General features: G+C 36.3%; 1 protein-coding gene across 1 annotated transcript in view; it reads left to right on the top strand.

Annotated features, from left to right (window-relative positions):
• Nucleotides 1–14,284, top strand: part of DEUP1 (deuterosome assembly protein 1) — a 41,479-nt gene that overhangs the window by 26,661 nt on the left and 534 nt on the right. The window contains exons 13-14 of the mRNA XM_041487134.1: nt 1,947–2,146; nt 8,475–8,763. Of these exons, the coding sequence (XP_041343068.1) occupies nt 1,947–2,146; nt 8,475–8,763 (489 nt within the window). The remainder of the gene's footprint in view (nt 1–1,946; nt 2,147–8,474; nt 8,764–14,284) is intronic.

Here is a 14,284-nt window from a genome sequence, read left to right as displayed (position 1 = left end):
GTTTTCCACAAAAAGCTTCAGAACATCCCCTGCTTGCAGAACATCTGCAGTTACTGTATCACTAAAAAACATCCCACTGGAATGTTGTTTGGAAATACTGATGTAAATACGTTTTGGGAGAATTTGTAGCCTGTGAATTGTCATGAAAGAATGTTACATTTATCCACACCCTTAAAACAGCATGGATGTCCATCAGTGATATCTTACCTACACACACATGTACACTATTATGGATATCTGTGTGTGTATATTTGATATATTATTGTGGAAGCATAGATGGATGTGTGTATGCATGTCTAACTCTTCTCTGCAGTGACACTTTTCTTGAAGATTGAGAAGAGCTGTCTGACAAGGGTCCTTGGAGACATCACATATTTGTTATATTTTAACAGTAAAATCCAGTTACTACATATACCAAGGTCAATACATGTTTCAGTAGATTTGTGGACTTCAAAAGTCTTTGCTTCTTCACTAATGTATTGTGAGGATCTAAACATTAGAGATTGTGATATATTTGATATTAAGATTCCAGGGATTGGAGAGATTTTATGGACATATTTGTGCTGTACAATGGAGCACTACACACCTCTGAGACCAGTGTCAGCCTAAGTCAGTGTGGTGTAATGCATAATCAGGCAGGGTTACTTTCAGGGTTTGGATGTCCAAAGCAATGTAGCTGAGCCAGCTCAGTTTTGGGGTTCATGCCATTATAACTTTACTGCTGATTCTAGAGCTGTTAGTGGTAGGATAACTTAACGCTCTCCTTCTCCCTCGGTTTTGCCACTCCTCCCACATGTGAGACGTAGCTGAGCCCCTGCTCCCCCATAGTTGTACAAAATATTAAACTTTATTATACCTTCTGGCATTTCCATGCCATCTTGGCTCATAAATTCACCCTAAAACTGAGGAAGGCGAGGTTCACAGGAAGAGAAGGTATCAAATCGGTGCAAGGAATAGAAAAGCTTTCAAATGCACAGTTGTGCCAGCAGTGTACAAAGAACCAAATCTGTAATGAGTTCCTGAGTTCCAAGAGAATAAGGTAAATCTAGGAATATATGAAAGCACAACTTAATGAAATGCAAAGGGTTTTAGTCTTTTGTGTGTAATCTGATAAACCTTTTGAAAATTTCCTGGTGATGACAGTATACTGTTATTGCAAATATATTACACAATGCAGTGCAGTACACTGCAGAGAGATAGTTCCAAAATAGCTGGCTCAGGTGTGCAGCACAGGCTTCATGGAATAAGTGATAGAAAAAAAGGAACAGAGTATCCTGGCTAGACAACTTCCAGAGCTAATCTCTGTCTTCCCTTCTTGATGTCCTAGTGGATGGGGCTCTTTAGCCCCTGATCACAGCGCACCTGTGGCTTGCACTTTCAGTATTTTGCCTTGCACGCCACGTGGGCTAACCCAGCTGAGAAGCAGGGTTTAGTGACAGGGACAGAAAGCTGATGTGGCTTTACTCACAGCTTCTGAAACTGAAGGTGACTGTCTCAACACACATATTAAACTGTGCCTGTACACATACTCTGTATCTAGTGTAGTAATGAACTCCTATAATTTTGCTTGTTATTTTTGGAGGAATTTTTACTGGAGGGAGCAATACAGTCTGCAGCTATAGCTGTTATGGTTGCTTTTATATCATCAGTTTTACAAAGCAAGCAATAAATTTACAACAATAATATTTGGAATGCGTGTTTGCTGAGAAATTTTAATTTGTTTTATTGTGTTATAGAGGCTGTTATCCCTTCTTTTCCATTTATCTACTGTGATTTTTTTTTTTCCTGGAGGCAATTCTCTTGGTTTGCCCTAAATGTTGCATGATTATATATGGTAGCTAGGTCTTTTCTTTAGCATACATTGTTTTGTGTTTGCTTGTTAAAAATATACCCATTTACTGTGGAAAAAAATAACTACTTAATGATGGTATTATCTCCTTTCACAGTGTATAGATTTATGTAACAAAGAACATGGAAATTTCACAGCTTCTGTTCACAAAATGAAAAATGAGAATTTAAGACTACAAAAAAGCTTTGTTAAACCACAAAATGACACAGAAACATCGATACTGGTTTGCACGGATACATATAGAGAAACAGAGCACAGCTGCCAAACCCATTCAAAGATGCAAGAAAAGGAAGAGAGGTAATATCTAGATTGTACACATTTATGAAACTTCTTGTAAGTGTTTTGGAAGGTCTGACTAGGCCAAACTGTCAAGTTTTCTGCTATTTCTGTTCATTCAGAACTCCCACCAATATAAATATCAGACCTAATTAGTATATTTGTAAGGACTTCCTACATTTTTCTGGATGGCTAATGGAAATTGGCAATAAATGAAGCCCCAGAAATGTTTAATATCTGTTTTAGTATTTAGCACATGAAACATGCTGCTCAAGCTATTCATAGTTGCAGGTTTTGCAAGATAGAGCAGACTGTATTTTTACTACCAAGTAAAAACAAGACAAGGAAAGGCTAGAGAAATCAACATGAGAGGTAAACTTCTCAATGGGAGGTTTTCTTAATAAGCAGTTTGAACTACAGGCCCTGCTGAAAAGCTTTGTGTCCTCCAGTTTCATTTGCTGGAAGTTTCATTAAATGTATTTTAATGCCTTGTCTGGTTTCAGTGTTCTTGGGTGACCTGATTTTTAACAGAAACATCATTTCAGATGCCCTGAGTAAGTCATTACTACAATAAACTCCTTTTTAGGGAAAAATAATGAGACTTGAGAATATTCAGACTCATAGAAAGCAATGTATGTGATGAAAGTGATGACTTTCTTCTCATTTCCCTGTATTCAATGAGCCATTGAATTACCTTCAAACATATTATAATCATAGCATTGAAATTAAAAAAAAAAAAAAGAAAATAAACATGCTGCTAAACAGTATTTCACAGTACAGGAAAATAAAATTAATAGGAAGCTAAATGTATTGATTATTTGTAATAAAGAACTGACATGATAGCATTAACATGAAATAGTTCCGTGAAGTTGAAATAGTTGGAGCCAAAATTGAACACGTTAAGATTTCAAACTCATACATTTAGGTTTTGGCAAAATTTAAAAATATTTTCTTTCTGCAAAATAGAGCAGCATCCCAGTAAATGTAGCTCCATTTTTTGCCTAAAATCTCTTTTTAAAGAGTGTTGTTTTGTATTGGAGATAGCATTCATGTGTATATAAAAAAATAGATATATGTATTTTTATATATATGCATATACATAATGCATGAATATATATATACACACAGATACACCTATCTTTGGAAGTGGCAGGTATGGCTGATTTCCTATGAAGTTTGAAATTATGTTGAAGATGTTGCTGAAACAAATACTTGTAAATCAAGATACAGATTATTCTGCACCAGTAGGTCTCATAACTTCACAAAATTGATCAGTGCCATTTTTGCTCATGCTTCAACTCCTCTTAAGTGAAGAAAAAATAATATTTTTTTTCCATTTTCTCAGGATATACACTTGCTGTACATAAGGGACTGTGAAATTTAATTTATGAGAACATAAATATTTGATACAATAGAATTATGCATGTAATTTGCAGTATTGTGATTTCATAGCTGTTGGAAGATCAATCAAAACTGTGAGAGAGACACCTGTGAGAGTTGACCTTTCTCATAACAGAAATCTCAGCCAGACTACTGAACACAATATAAATTATTATTATTATTATTGCAGTTAATATGATGAAACAGATATACTGAACCTAGATTTCGGGGTCTAAATAATTCATTAGAATTCCTAAATGTAAAGCTATTCAGATAAATAAATACATAGATTTTAAGGCATGCAAATTTGACATGGTCTGTGTATGCACATCACCTAGCCAGTGTTTTTATGATTGGGCCCTCTCTCTACTATCAATTATCTGTTTCCATGCAGGAAACTATTTCAGGATTTTTCCAGAAAACTAAAATTAAATTTTCAACCATCAGATGTATGCAGATAAACTAGGAAATTGATGTTGGTTAAGTTAAAATCTGGGGTATGTTTATTTTACTCTGAGCGTAAACCCTGTTATTTCCAGTTTAATTTGCAGTTCTGTTTCCATGGCAATTATGGCACTGGAGAAAGGTCATAAAAGACTTTTTTATATCGTAAAAAATTAGAAAACATGGTGTTTGTGCAAGGGACGGTTGTATATTCTACAATATTTTTCAGTTGTGTCTCTCAGTCAGTACTGGAATGCTGGGCACAGGCACCATCATGTCATAGAGAGGAGACCTCTAGAGAAAACACAGGAAATTGCAGGAAGTTATACTGGCAATCCAAAAAGCAGCATGATTTCTTCTTTATTTCAGTATACAGTGAATTTCTAAATATTACAAAGTAAGATATGCAGAAACAGCATCTTTTTGCTAAAAAAGGACTGTGCCCACATTCTACATATAACCACCTTAATTAATTATTGTTTTCTTATGTAATTATCTTACTTCTAATTGCCATTTATATAAGCTTTCCCCACTCTCAAGGTTTCAGTCCTTTACTTAGACCTTGACTATATGCAGTTGATTTAAATTTGGGCACGGTCTTAGAGGACTCTCTGATGAAGAGATCAGAGATCTGATCTGCTCAGCTTGTTTCTTCCAGAATTGAAACATGCCTGTGATTTCCAAAATGAAAAGCTATTTATTTACCACGAAAATATGCACAAAATAGGTAACTGATCAAGCCAAAGTGCACTTTCATTATGTGGGGAAAGTGAAAGGTAAATTCTAAGACTTAATGCCTGCTAAGGTAGCTGGGGATTGCTTAATGGTTGTGTGTTTGCAGTGAGTATCTGTGTTCAGGTTTTTGGAGATCATACAACTCTTAGTCACACCGCTGCATCAGTTACCGCAATAGATAAAGTGAAGCAGTGATCACAATTCTTCAGGAAAAGGCTTTTTATCCATTTTAAAATCAAGCTAGCTGTTATACTTGCCAGGCAAAAGCAACAACAGAAATTCTTGAAGACATTCTGGCCATTAAAGATCTGTAGTTTTCTTTCTCAAGACTGGTTATGTCAACCAGCAAAGCTGAGTGAAGAAGAATTTGGGGATTTTGCATCACTGAAGTCATTGACCACACAGGGACCAGGCAGATTTTATGTATGAGTCAGGAAAAATAGATCCTGTTTAAATTCCCTTTGTGAGAACACTGTTCTTTCACTGCTTGTCCCCCATGTCACCATGTCAACAGTGATATTATTTGTGTGGCATGTGTAGATGTTAAATACTCTATGACTAATCCCACCTAAAGCATAAGTTGTTCAGCTGCAGTAATGGTGTATTTGCATTGGTAGTGTTAACAAATGGACAGCTTTTCACAAATTTGCAGATTGTATTTAAAGTAGATCTATGTTCTTAGATACTGTTTTGCACACAAACTGATACAAGTTTAAACCACAACTGTGGAAGCCATCCAAAGTAAAGGCCTAGTATCCCTACTAGGATCAAAGCACCTCAATGTAGGTGTTAGGTTTTTCCAAAATACCAAGCAGCCCCAGAAATCCTATGGATTACACTAGAAATGGGAGAATGGGAGTTCTTTTTTAAAAAATCAGTCCTACTTTTTTTCTTTTTTTCTTTTTTTTTTAAAAAAGTTCCTTTTTTTTTTTTTTTTTTTTTTTTTTTTTTTTGGGGGGGGGGGGGGAGGGGAGGTGCAGTATCTGTTTTTATTATCTAAAGGGTACCATAACCCATGTCAAGTAGGCACCCAAGTCTGAAAATTCTTAGAGGAATTATAACACAACAGTAATAATTTTTATTAAATACATAAAGAAGCAGTTCTGGAGGAAAAAAAGAACACAGATCACATAGACTTTACTATGGGTTTAGAGAGAAAATTACTTCCAAAAAGGTCAGTGCACAAGATTAAAAAAAAACAACAACAAAAACCTGTGATTTTATTATTCATGCCATCTATCTTCAGTTGTGGCAGGCTTTTTTTCACGGTGCCCTTCATCCAAACCATTGATGGAATGGACTTTAAAATAGGGAGAAAAATAAAAAAGTATTCTCCTGTGCCCAAAGAGCAGAGTGTATTTATGTAAAGAAAAGCATGAATGAAAGGAGAAAACTCTGAGTCCATAAAGGTAAACATTTTAGGTGATTTAGAAAACTGGAAGGTTTGGTGAAGGTCTGAGAAAGTTATCATGTATATCTGAGAATGTTATCATGTATAATAATATTATTATTATTAGAGTTAAAGTAAAATTATAGTAACAAATAATAATACAGTATCATGCTTATAATTTGCTTTGCTGCAGCATTCAGATTATCTTAATCACAGCTTCTTTTATAATCAGAGAAAAAAAATATGTTGTTAATTAGTTCTCTGAGTTGTTCCACACAGTCCATGTGCTGAATACTCAGTTTCCTGCTTTAGGGCTGTTGTGATTTAACCTGGCAGGTAAACAGCACACAGTCACTTGCTCACTCCCCCACTCACAAGAAAAGTATTGGAATTAAAAAAAGTAACTTTCATGTGTTGAAATAGGGTTTAATAGGGCATAAAAAGAAGGTAGTAGTAATGATAAAAATGACAATAATAATAATAATAATAATAATGCTATAATTATAATATATTAAACAGGTGATGCCCAGTGATAACAGTGCAGTTGCTCACCACCTGTCATGTGATGCCCAGGCAACCTTCTCCCAGCTTTTTATTGCTGGTCATGCTCCCATATGGTCTGGAAAATCCCTGTGGTCAGCAGGAATCACCTGTCCCAGCGGTGTGCCCTCCTGACTCCTTGTGCACCCCCAGCCTCCTCTCTGGTGGGTGGGATGAGGAGCAGAAGAGGCCTTGGCCCTGTGTAAGCTCTGCTCAGCAGTGACTAAAACATCTCTGTGTTACCAACACTGTTTCCAGCACAAATCCAAAACAGCCCCATACAAACTACTGTGAAGAAAATCAACACTGTCCCTGTAAAAACCAGCAGAAGGGCTTCTGTAAAAGCAGGTGCATCAAGGCTCCACAGCCACTCTCTCCCAAGACCAAATATTTAAATTAAGATTAGAAAATGATGGTGTGATCTTTCTGCAGAAAACACTGTCTTTTCCCTGCACTTGGCGAGTTCTTTTTATTTGAAAAGAAAAAAAAAGTACTGAGTAGCACTGCATACTCTTGAATATTTATTAAATTATATTTTAGTGGCAGAGAACATGCTCTTGAAAAGCTTTTATAGCTGCATTTCAAATTACTAGAGTGTTTTAAGATGTTTGCAATGATAGAATCTGTTCAAACTGCTATCATGTTTTAGTAGTTACCTCCCAAGATTAAAATTTCAACATAAGCACAGACCTCAATACAATGGAAATTTTTATCTCAGCTAGAAATACTGTAACATGAAATTAATAGAATGTAAAAGAAGGTTTTTTGCATGTTTGGTATATAATACAAGGAATGATGCAATTGAAAATTAGTGTAATTTTGCAGACATCTGGGCAAGTGAGTTTCAAAATTGTCTGCTTTTATCAATACAGTATCAGAATTGTTCAGTACACTATTTTGGGAATGGGAGGAAAATGGCTTTCTTTTTTTTTAAGTTGCTATTAACCCTGATAGGTTTTGCTTTACAGAAATACAAATGATTAGAAATATGTACTTGCACATCAATTCTGATCACTGAGATACAAGAGTTTTGGAAAATCATAATATTATGCTTAAAAATTATTTTTTAAGCCTGAAGATTTCATTTATTGTTACAAAAGCATGTTATTGTACAATTTTTTAGAGTGCATTTTAAAAATGTAATAATTTTTTAATATTAATCTCCAAAGTATTACCATTAAATCAGTGGCAAAACTATCATTGCAGTAAAAATGCAGAATTAAAGATTCCTGTACTATTTTTGTTTAAGCATTTATTCTAGATTCTAGCCACTTGAACACAATTGTTTAAGATACTATTAGATCAAAATTGACTAATGATCCAATCACTAATAATAGGTTTTTTCTCTCCTCTTGCACTTTCACATTTCATTTCCTCTATTTGTGTGGCTGAATTCACTCTGGTTCCTAGACACGGCCAATGAGTGCTTTCATAGCTTTTCCCACTGAAAAAAGGAATGGCAGCCATTAGCAAAGGATAGGTAACAAACATGTAAGGAGTACTGGCATCTTCAATATCTGAGGGGAGTTTGTGTTTTAGCTCGTTCTGCCACAGTTATACCAACCAAGGCAAGGTTCCTCAACCTAAGCTCCAGTGAAAGGGCTTAAATCAGGGTGGTTTAATTCACAGCTAAAGCAGACAGAGAAAGCACACTGAGAGTTTTAAAGTAACCTAGGTGGGAATTGCTAAATTGCTGCAATTTGGTAATGCTGAATCTTATAACTTCAGGCATGAAGCAGTTTGAACAGCTAAGCAATCAAAACTGTGTAAACAAGTAAAATGAAAAAGCCTTGGCTTTGCTGTGATAGCTTAAGAGTTTTAACTGGGCTTCATATGTAGGTTTTGGTTTTTTTCTTTTAGATCCTTCCAAAATGAAGATTCATGGGAAGTGGAATGTCAACAGACTGCTATGCTCACGGCTGGTGGATACCACAGAAACTGCAGTCCTGCTTTGTATGGCCAAGGTTCAAAAAGTGATAGCACTTTATCTTCTCATCCACTTCACAGAGGCCATGAAAAGAAAATAGATTATAAATCACCATTATCACCAGCGGGGTATCCTTTGGGCCTGCCTGGGCCATTTCCTGAAGTGGGCAGAACAGGCAGCTTTCAGAGCACTGCTTACAGTGCAGAAGAAATCAAATTATCGGTAAGTAACTATTTTCCTATTACACGTATGTTCTCAAAAATCCATCTGTGGACCAAATGCAGCCTTGGAGGAGCCAAAAATTAGATCACTCTTGTTGTCATTATTGTTTATACAGTGCCAGCCCAGCAAAAATAGAAATACCTTATCCTAACAGAAATGCTGTTTTTCTGGAGATTAGACATCCCCTACTGAGCCATACCTCTGTTCTAATAACAGTGGTGATAATTACCTGCCATTATGTGACTGTGAGAAAGATTTCTACATTTTATTGACTTCTATATTGGGGCAATTTGCTTTGTATTGCCTATATAAGAGCACTCTGCTTCAAGTGTATTTCCATAATACCTGCAAACTTACTGCCTTAAGTGCTGTTAGACAAATCAAGTTCCTGTTTGATCTACATCTCTTTGATTGATGGATGAAATCAGAAAAATCATAGCAACTATTTTCCATATGTTAGCTATTGTATTTGAAAAGAAACAGAAAATATAAGTGCTGTGATCCTTATTTTTCTTGAAGTGAAAGAATAATAGGACAGCATTCTTAGTTTTTGTCTTCATAGTCTGGATATTATCACCCTCCATGACAAGTGGAACAAATCTCACTTTGTCTAGGACAACTTAAGAAAATATTTCCATAATTATGTGGCTTTAGAGCACCCTTTAAATTTGAGATTTTTCATCTTCCTTAGTATCTTCTTCCTTAGGCCTCCACTACAGGCCACTGTTGTTTTGCACTTGACAATTAGCACTTTCCTGACCTCAAACCATGAAACCATACCATCAGTAAGCAGTGAGACTAATAATGTCAGTGGGGAATGAACTACAGGCCTTCCTCTGTCCAGCTGTGAGACATGGATCTTTGTAACCAGGAGATTCCCAGCTGCAGGGCTCTGGCTGAACCTATAGAGGCAGAAGAGGGAAGACTTCAGCATTTACTAGGGGGGTTGACAGGCAGTAGTACTCGTGGTTGTTGTACCCCGGTTCTGCTGTCCACTTCAGAAACAGATGCACAATCTTTGCTATCACAGATGTGTCTGCTGCAGAGCTATGTCCATAGTCCAGAACCTCACTGTTGATAGGAGGAACCATAATGATGGTGTGCTTGGGAAGCAGGGATTGCAGTGCAGCCTTTCACTGACTGTGTTCCCATCAGATTTGTCCCCGTCAGTAGTCTGAGAACAGTGACATCCATGTAGTCCCAGGTGCTTGACCTCACTTCCATTTTATATTCTTACGTTTCACAGGAACTTAAAGTAAACAGCTTTTGGTTTCTTATGGCTTGAGACTTTTCCTCTTTAAACTGCTAATCATGAAAATAGTCATTTGGACTTTTCCAGATAAGTCTGAAAATACCAGTTCTCTCTTCTGTCAGAAGTGTCAGACAAAGACACCAAATCACAAAGCTTCTGTTTCCAGACAGCCTAGGAAAAATGTCCTTTCTGAGACACTTCTGCAAACTGCAGGGAAACTATTTCCCAGCTGGCACTCAGGCCAGGGTCAATGCCAAGGCTTTCCAGCTGGCATGTGGGCAAACACTTAACAAAAATATTAAGCAAGATATATTTCTCATGCAGAGTCTAGGTCCAAATCAGTGGCATTGAAGCAGGTACAAATTCAGACCACTGAAATTAAATCATCACTCAGGCTGACACTGGATACCACAGTTTTAGTGCAGAAATCATTCAACAGTCTGTTCCTCCAGAGTTCTGTGTTCAAATGCAAAGCTGTTCCATGGAGGAGAAGGAGGGAGGAAGATACAGAATATGTTAAACCAGAGTTCTTTGACAGAGTTCTGAGGTCTTCAGGGGCGTAGAACACAGGGACAGGACCGATGTGAAATCTCCAGTATGTTCAAAACTTCAAAAACTCTTATAAGGCACTAGTTTTCTGAAGAATATTTGTAGCATAATTTGAAAACATCAAATTTCCAGGTGATATGCTGATACCTACCAAAATAACTCTCTTGGTGTGGAGGGAAGAGAGAAAATAGTCTGCAGGGCTTTAGACAGTGACTTACATCTCTCCTCCTGCAAAAGAATCTTCAGAGAAAGATTAATAAACGTTCCACTGGAACCTCTGCCCTTTCACATTCTTACATAGAGGTGACATGTATAGAAAGAGTCATTCTTGCCTTACAATAAACTAGAAAGCTCAGCTGGGATTCACTGGAAATTCCTATAACCCCAAAAATTCTTGTTTCATGGGTTTCCAGATCTAGGGAAATACTTTTTCCTCAAAACAGTACTTTAAGCTGTGCTCTCTTTCTGAAATGAAAAACTTCAGAAAATGATTGGTTGATCTTTTAGTCATAAATAGTTTCTCAAGTTTCTCTTCAGACAGTTGTTCTGGCTTTAAGGCTTAAGGTTTGGAAATACAAGACTAAAGCTGTAATAATTAAAATTTAAATTAGGCATTAGGAAATTTTCTAACATTAGTATAGGAACTTGCTTAATAAATGGATTGCAATGGAAAGTTGTGGAAATTCTACCACTGGACATCATAGGCATTATTTTGACAGTTTTGATCCTACCCCGAGGCATGCTATAGTCCATGCCTCTCACTCCTAGGTATTACTATTTCCTAGCTACGTAGGCCCTCTAAAAATCTTCCTATGTCACTCAGCAATTTTCTAGGTGTCTCAAACTTAATTTTCATATGTGAGCAGAAGCACGTTTAAGACAGCACCTCCTCCCTAAGATGTATTGCAGTGTAGGGTTAGAGGAAACTGCTCCCCAGACATCCCAAATTTAGTCACTATGAGACTAAAATCAGCCAGACCAATTTCTACTCTTGGTATTACATAATCTTTCCTGGAAAGTAGAAGCATCTCTTTGAGAGAGCTAGCTTCCTGAAGGGCTTCTCCCCAGCAATCTAGAATGTATTCTTAACCACTTTGGTTAGTTTTTATTTAAGGAGAAGACATACTTAGCACATATTTCATCTATAGAAATATGCATCTCTGTCAGGTGCATTCCTTCATTTCCAGCAAATGATGAGGCAGAAAGGTGTTTCTCATTATTGGTGTACACCAAAGAAATATGAGATCAGCTGGCACTGTAGAAATGAAAAAATAGAGTCCTTCTTGCCTTATTACCCAAACAAGTTAGATGGAAAGCTTATGATGAACCCATCCCTATCCAGTTACAGTTAGAAAACCAAAAGACATAAAAGCAGAAATATCTGAGAAAAAGAAATTCAAAACCAAGGACCATGAATCTTATCTGAGACATTAAAGCACTTTCTTTGTGGTTTTTCTTCCTCAGAGGCCAAAAGTAAAGACAATAAAGAACATAATGAAAGAACAGACCAGAGGCTTGGAACACAAAATGCTGCTAACAAGGAATGTTGTCTTTTAGACTTGCTTAGATAAAACCTCCTCTCAAAGTGCATGAAAAACAATGCATTAGGGACCTATCTAAAATCATAGTCTTTGATGTTAACCCTCGGGTAAGGAGCTGTGGGGAGCCATGACCTGCTTATTCTAAGTGATAAACATTCTTCTCTCAACTCTGAGGAAATTCAGAAATGTCTCATTCAGAGTTTACAGTGTATTTCAAGAAGAAACACATCAAAGTACCAGTTGAAGCAAAGGACACTCAACAGTTTGGGAAGATAGCTTTATTGTGAGGCCAGTCTGTTTCCAATGAGAAGTCAGTAATGCTAAACGTTGTTATCTTGAATCTCTGAGAATCCTTTCTATTTTGATGTAAAGTTTCTGAGACTGGCACCTGTGTAAATCTGCAGTCCATAAGGAAGAGTCTAACATGACAGTTTTCTCTAGGTGATGACATCTATTAAATTTGTATTTCAGATTCAGATTTTCCCAGTTTCTCATGCTTCTCACTGAAAGTGTTTTATTTGCTCAGCATTGAATTAATTATTTCGTTTCTGGTATGAAAGGGAAACACATAGTGATTCTTTAAGTAAAGCCTCCAAATTCAATGTATTCTTCATAATACAAAAGCCTTCTTCAAATAATTTAAAATAGTACTAACAATTCTGTCACTGAATCTTGACATCACAAGGAGATGTATTTGTGACCTAGCCCATGAAGGAATAAATGGCATATAGCCATGGCATTCAGAATGTCAGGAAAAACTCTCCATATGGGAACACTGATAGTTTATGAATGGGAAATCATGCACGTGTTTAGGAAGAAAATCAAAGACAGGTGATGTCCCTCCATTTTCTTAAACTTTAGAGGATTGGTGTTCTTTCTTATTCTTGCTATTGAGACAGGGGTGTTAAGGTAAGAAGTGATCCAATGCTTTTAAGTTTCTTGTTCATGCATGTCAAATTGTCACTTTATCTTGCCCATCATTTTAAAACATTCATTTGGTGGAGGGATTGAGAAAAGGAAGATTCTGCTTTTTCTGTGAATTTCATTTTAGGAGCCCTATACATCAGGAAGCCTCTGTCACTCAAGAAGGATGGTATTAAACTCAGAATTTATTTCCAGCTATCACTCACTTCTGTACTTTGAAAAGAAAAGGGGTTTCCGATAGGAAGTCTCTAGATTTCATCTCAGAGTCTGCTGCAAAGAGTTTGAATGGATTGGTGCTTTAGAGCATTTTTCTAATTAGTATCTTTTAGCCTCAAAAGCTGCTAAAGAGCAGTTTTCAATGAAGTTGAAAACAAGGTCCAAATCTGTCTCTAGTTGCTGTGGAAATAGGGAATACCCCACTCTGATACAGTGGAGCCTGGAGCAAAAATTTATGGATGTAATATAATTGGCCTTCTCCGCAGACCATCTGAATAGTTGAATTCCTATTTGATGTCCTAACACATAAACTTCAAACATTTTTAAATTTTAGAAAAAACCCTTGAAATTCTAGACTAATAACTTAATTAGTAACAAAAACTATTAAAGATATGGTTTAACTAAGATTGAAGATGTCAATCATTTTTCCCAATATATGATAATATAAAAATAGAAGATTACCTCTTTTTCTATATTAAAGCCCCTATACTAAGTTTTTTCCTCAGCCAAATCTTAAAAATTCATGTCATAAAATTGCATTTATCTCTACAAAAAAAAGCATTGAATGTATTTAAACAGGCATAGTATCATCAGTAAAAGAAAAATTATTTCATATTTCTGTTGATAAAGATATTCCAATGAATGCATCTTAGGTATTAGCAAGAAAATTAACAGAAATTGGTGCTTAAAAATTTAGAACTTGTTCCAGCAAAGATTCACACATGTCCTTTGCTTTATACAACTCTGCATCCCATGACAACCATCTAAAGGCTGATTATTGGTATGGTTTGTGTCTGAGTCTACTAAATGCTCATTAAATGGAAAGAAGATTTTTTTCAGTGAATTACTTGCAGTGAACAAAAATTTAGTACATTCTCCAGAATGTCAGGGCTTGGAGTTAATGGTACTGAAATGAGCACAAGTTTTCTTCCTTTCCTCAGAAAGCACCATACCACAGAAGCAGAGAGCTAAAATTACAGGAGACAATCAGCAGTATCCAACATAATTATACTCTGTCATTCCAAAAAAAGATTATTGT

This window comes from Pyrgilauda ruficollis, unplaced genomic scaffold, assembly GCF_017590135.1.
Source record: "Pyrgilauda ruficollis isolate IOZ18807 unplaced genomic scaffold, ASM1759013v1 scaffold8, whole genome shotgun sequence".
NCBI lineage: Eukaryota > Metazoa > Chordata > Aves > Passeriformes > Passeridae > Pyrgilauda > Pyrgilauda ruficollis.
This window is presented reverse-complemented; position numbering and strand designations above follow the sequence as displayed.